Source organism: Symphodus melops, assembly GCF_947650265.1.
Source record: "Symphodus melops genome assembly, chromosome: 19".
Taxonomy (NCBI): domain Eukaryota; kingdom Metazoa; phylum Chordata; class Actinopteri; order Labriformes; family Labridae; genus Symphodus; species Symphodus melops.
Genome location: NC_136709.1, coordinates 2,398,950 through 2,404,947, shown reverse-complemented (window position 1 = coordinate 2,404,947; position 5,998 = coordinate 2,398,950). Strand labels below are relative to the sequence as shown.

Here is a 5,998-nt window from a genome sequence, read left to right as displayed (position 1 = left end):
CACTGAATGCATTCTTCTCTTCATTTCACTGCCATCTACTGTCACACTGATGGTTCTTCATTCAACGCATACCTTTATTTCTCATCTATGTAAGTAAAAGTTGATGTCAAGCAAAAGCAGCTGCCAGCCACCTTATATGTCCACAAAAGATGACACATTGTGATATAATGTGTCCTTGTTACTGCTTTTGTAACAGAGTTTTCAGCAAAATAGAGAAACAATCACAAGAAAACAGCAGAAGAAAAAAACAAAACATGAACAACTGTCGGTAAAAGAAGAACTTTGTTGTGCATATTTGCAGTGTGGTATCCATATACTTAGTATATGGAACACATTGCAGCAGCATGCATAAATGGAGGCAAATTGATCAATGCAATCAGCAAGAAAGGGTGAAGAGAAAATAGAGAATGAAAAAGAGAGGAGGAAAGAAGGTAGGGGAGAAATAAGGAATGATCTATTATCATATTTGTCTCAGTAAGGGTGCCATTTGTTTTTTTAAATCTCTTCGATGGTTCATCGATGATGAGATGCATCGATGAACCATGCATCTCATTTTTTCCTACTTCAGGAACAGACATAACCTCTCAAATCCAGCGTGAGATGGAGGGGTTGATGATTTCCAAATAAGGAGGATAATTCAGCGTGCTTATAATGTTTGAAAATGCTGTCAAATCTGATTGGTCTCTGGATATTCCACTGTCCACTAGGGACAACTCCAAAATTTTGCAATGACAAGGTATAGCTCAACCTTGTGTATGTATAAAATAGTATTGAAAATGTCTGACCAGAATATGTTTAATTTTGGACATTTCTTAAACATGTGGCCTAAAGTAGCAAGCCAAAACAATCACTTAAATAAAGAGTATTTTTATCCTGCACTCTGTTACACGACAAGCTTTTTACTCCCTTCCCGTTTTAAATGAGTTCTTTGGTTATTATTAGGTATTCATGTTGCCCTCTGACCTCTGACCTTTTGTTGGTGACCTTCAGTGGGAGAGGTCTGTTAAAAGAGAGTTTTGTCTTCGCTTTGCTTCACAACACAAGGCAGAAATCCAGCAGTGACACCTTCTCAAAAAGGTTGAGTGAGCGTGTTTTTTTTTCTTTGCCTTGATTTAAAATTTTGAAATGAAATGCACTTTTTCTGGTGACTCTTTTGGAAAGGTAATTTAAACGTGAACTCTGCATTTGTTTCAGATCTGTTTCATGACTAATGTGACTCCTACTTTTCATCCTCACATTTCCCTTTTCGTCAGTTTTACTTTAAATCTTTCCACAGGAGGGCAGTAATGACGCTGTCAGTCGGATTTTATAGAAGAAGAAAAAAAAGACCAATCAGAATCGAGGAGTGGCAGAAGCAGGAAGTCAACACAACGAGCAAACAAATCAATGGGAGGAGAAGCATCGAAGTCTTTAATCTGTTATTGAAAGGTAAGAGGTTTGAGAAGGCACTGATGAACTCACATGCACTTGTTTTATTCCCTCTCTCATTTTCTGCTCATTCTTCATGATTTTATTTTGTACCAAACAATTTTAAAACATGCCAAATATAATAGACTGCACATTTCCTCAAACATATTACTAAATAAACGTGTTATAACACGGTAGTGTTTGTAGTAACGGCAGTAACATTTAAATAACATCTTTTATTACATAACTTGTCTCTGTTATGATCTGTTTTAAACTCTGTAAGTGTTTTAACATGAATTCTCGTTTCTTTAAATGAATAATATGGACATGAAATCAAACAGCTGCACAGCTTGCTCTTTAACCACTGACGAGGATGGCTCACCTTTGGACCCAGCTGATAAACACTATTATCTCTTAAAGACAGCTGGAGAACAGTGTCGGGTTCTAGTGACAGCTGTTACACAGTTACAGAGTTCTTCCTGATATCTGCAGGATGTTATGGAGAACTCGTTGTTGGCTCCAGGCTCCGAGACATCCCAGATCATTCTAGATGGGTCAGTATGGCCCCTGATAATGATGAATGTATCTTTTTCAGTGTGTGATGTTGAATCATGTCTCCTGCAGGATTCATCAACGTGAGCCATCTGAAGTCAAACACCTGCGGCTGTGCAGCTCTTTGATTTGATGCAATAGTAGCCTGTTAATAGATGTGTGTCGCTGTAGTTACCATGGAAACGGACACTTGAATGCATTCACTTATGAAGTACTTGTTCTAGAAATGGAGAAGATGGTGATGGACAGAAGAGATGAAGCGCAGACGGAGTTTCTGTACTGCTGTGGAGCCGTCACTGAGCGGCTCTCATTTGGCTCCTCTCAGCTGCACTCGGGGCACAAGCTGCTTTTTCTCATCATTCCAGGTGAGTGGGACAGATCAGCTCATCTTTACATGGTCACAGTTTACACCGGGGCTGAGAGAGAAACCATTTCTCTCTACTAGTTTTCGTCATGTCCACTTCTTGTTGCATAAATGGACAATAAAGAAGACGTTATTTTTCACAAACATAATATTAACAATAATAGGAACATTATGCTTATGTTATGTTTCCAGTCTTGTAGAGGGGGTCTTTGTCAAAGATCTAGATTCATGACCTTTACTATTTCAGCTTGTCCTGCGCTTGCTTGGTACATAAAAAATCTGGTACATTTTGAATATTCCATCTAAATCCACCTCAATAAAAGGTGTCACAGCAATTAAACCTTAAACACTTTGAGAAACGCTGAGTATTTTGATACTATATATTGATTTAAAGCACAAGTTTCTCTGAGGTATTTAAGCATTCCCCCAATGGTGGTTTAAAAGTTTGGGTTTTTGTGCCTTTATTGTAGAGATAGGAGAGTGGATAGAGTCGTAAATCAGGCAGAGAGAGAGAGCTGGGAATGACATGCAGGAAAGGAGCCACAGGTTGGATTTAAACCTGGACCGCCCGCCCTGAGGACCACAGCCTCCGTACATGGGGTGTGCTCACTAACCACTGTTCCACCAGCTCCCCGGGATCATTCAAGTTTATCTTCTTCTACTTTATACCACTTTCCACACTTAGGTTGTGCTGATCTTCTGCTTCCTCCCGGACAGGTAACCCAGGTGTCGTTGGATTCTACAGAACCTTCATGCAAACAATTCACAGTGCGTTTGGATATCAGCACCCGGTGTGGGCGGTCAGCCACGCTGGACACTGTGCACCCCCAGATTCTATGGACATGATAGAAGGTATGCACACTCATCATAACCCTGAAAACACAGAGAGAGTGAATTTAAGAGGAGAAGGAGTCAAGTTGTCGTCCTTTGCGTACAGATCCGTCCTCAGCGGCAGACGGCGACGTGTTCGGCCTCAGCGGGCAGATTGAACACAAGCTGGCGTTCCTCAGGAAACATGTCCCCAGAGAAACCAGTCTGGTGCTGGTGGGTCACTCCATCGGCTGCTACATTATTCTAGAGATGATGAAAAGAGACCCTGAACTCAAGGTGAGTCTCAAGTCTCGTGTGTAGCTCTTTTAGGTTTTCCATCCACAGACAGAGAAACGTCTCCCATCATGTCGCAGTCGACGTGTTTGTGTCTGTTCCCTCCTGTGACTGGTCTGCTTCCAGGTTTTAAAGGCCGTCATGCTGTTTCCGACCATCGAGCGCATGGCTCAGACTCCTCAGGGGAAGGTGATGACTCCCGTGCTGTGTCAGATGCGTTACGTGGCCTACCTGCCGGTCTTCCTGCTCTCCCTGCTGCCTGAGCGACTCAAAACCAGTCTGATCAAACTGGTCTTCAGCAGCATCAAATCTCTGGACCAAACTATTGTCCAACCTACTGTGGGTCTGCTCAGTGGAGACTGTGCAGGTGGGTCACACTCAAAGTCTTCCTCCTGTGACGCTTACAATGTAAACAGTTTCTTACACTGGACCAATTGATCTAATGGGAGAACATGTGAGGAGTCTTTGTGCATCATATCTCGTGACTCGTTTGAGGACTCAGCACTTAAATAAGGGACGTGTGTGTTTCTCCCCGTCTTAATTCTCGCTGCACTGCAAATGAATGTACACCAAGCGGCAACCTGCAGTGTTCAAAAGTGAAGCCGATGCAGGGGAAGACATTCCTGAGACTGTCTGCAGACTCACAGGATGTCACATACACACCCTGTTTAAAAAAAAGCCTGTTTTTACAGTAGACACTAAGATGTTTGCAGCCTGGTTAAAAAAAACAAACCGGTTTTGATTAGCTCAAGTCTCCATCGGCACACGCTGTAAATAAAACCTGCAGCTGATGTGATTGACAGGTGGGCGGGATGTAGCAGGTTGCAAACGGTCTTAAACCCACCTCAGCTCCAGCTCTCGTGTTTCCAGCACGGAGGCCGCTATCGAAGAGACTAAAGAGCGCGCGGCGATAACAGATGGCTGACGTCACTCAGGCTTTGTCCGTTTACAGTCTGTGTTTGGCAGCTTTGCATTGACTGATATGTTTTAAAGATAAATGTTGATTGAGATGAGTTTTATAGAGGTTTCTTTCAAGCGTCTTTAATGACACTGACTGTGTTTGTGTTTTCGTCTGCAGCAAATGCTATGTACATGGGGGGCCAAGAGATGAGGAAAGTTTTGGAAAGAGACAACATAACCATCAAGAACAACCTCGGAAAGGTCAGAAAAGGCTCGTCGATGTGATCTGAAAATCTACCCGTAGCATCAAACCGCATAAAAACGTCTTTGCTTGAGTTAACGTGTGGCTGTTTGTGTTCCCACTTTCAGCTGATATTTTATTACGGAGCTGCAGACCACTGGTGCCCTGTTCAGTATTTTCACGACATCAAGCAGGACTTTCCGCACGGAGATTTCAGACTGTGTGAAAAGGGGTTCAGACACGCCTTCGTCCTGGACAAGGGGAGAGAAATGGCCAAAATGGTGACTGAATGGATCCGTGGAGATTTAAGGACATGAAGCTAAATATGTGATATAGAAGAGTCTCAATGCCTGGAGGCAGGGGGGCTTTTTTTTAATTCACAGGGGTCAAGCAATGGAATAGAGAACGACGAAATATCAAATATAAACATACTAAATATATTTTTATTGATGTGGTGGTGAACTTTGGTTCTTAAAAAACAAAATGTAAACCAACATATGAATTGAGCGTTGATATAAAAGTGGTTTTAATTATGGAAGAAATGATCAGTGTTGTATTTAAAGTGAGATTGTAGCACTTCTCATGTCGGTACCCGGTAGACTTAATGTCACTTTCCTTCTTAAAGGTGCCAATGAATGAATAATGACTTCAACAGCACCTGTCAAAATATTGGCTACTTTTAGCCAATGTACACACATCCAGTGATTATCAGCTCATTTTAACTCACATTTGCACAGATTATACTCAAATTATTTACCAATCAAACTGCATTTTATCTGAGTATCTTTTGATTACACTAACAGGTCTGTGTCACCATTAGAGGGCGCTGTATGGATCGCAACAAGCATTATAACTCATGCTCAGTGACTCTCCTGTTGACTGTACTTCTTCTCCTCAAGTGTTTGATAACTGCATTTAAAGGCTCAACGCTTGATGTTGATCTGTCTCTACAGAACAAACAGATCCAAGAAACGTATCGGCCGATATACTGTATGTCGGAATCAGACATTTTTCCTCCCCGATATCAGTCCCAAGAAGTTTGTATCAGTCGGGCCCTACTTTAACATACTTCAGACCTTCAGTTATACTCTGAAACCCAACGCTGCCTCTGAGAGAGAGAGGGGGGGGGTCACAGGTCGGTTCACCTGGATCATGTTCGTCATGTCACTTGCTGAGATGGATATTTTATCTACTGTTAACCATTTAGCCAATGGATTTTGTTTTTCTTAATTTCAAACAAGATATTACCCAACATTGGGTGCCAAGTACTTTTTGCTTGTTGTTGCCATGGTATCCAGACAGGTATCAATATTGTTTCATTCTCACTTGTACCATACTAATGTTAAAAACTGTGGTGCTTTGAGGCACCCGACATGTAATGAAGGAACTCCTCTTCAGTCGTTTGTCATGCACCGGGTCTGTGAGTTTGA

General features: G+C 41.9%; 1 protein-coding gene across 1 annotated transcript; it reads left to right on the top strand.

Annotated features, from left to right (window-relative positions):
* The first annotated feature begins 996 nt into the window (after window positions 1-996).
* On the top strand, window positions 997-5,947 carry ldah (lipid droplet associated hydrolase). The gene is made up of 8 exons (XM_079369109.1): window positions 997-1,077; window positions 1,277-1,428; window positions 2,184-2,324; window positions 3,041-3,175; window positions 3,261-3,430; window positions 3,554-3,794; window positions 4,506-4,588; window positions 4,697-5,947. The coding sequence occupies exons 2-8, from the start codon at window positions 1,287-1,289 to the stop codon at window positions 4,883-4,885; spliced, it is 1,101 nt and encodes a 366-aa protein (XP_079225235.1). The 5' UTR covers window positions 997-1,077; window positions 1,277-1,286; the 3' UTR covers window positions 4,886-5,947.
* The last annotated feature ends 51 nt before the right edge of the window (window positions 5,948-5,998 follow it).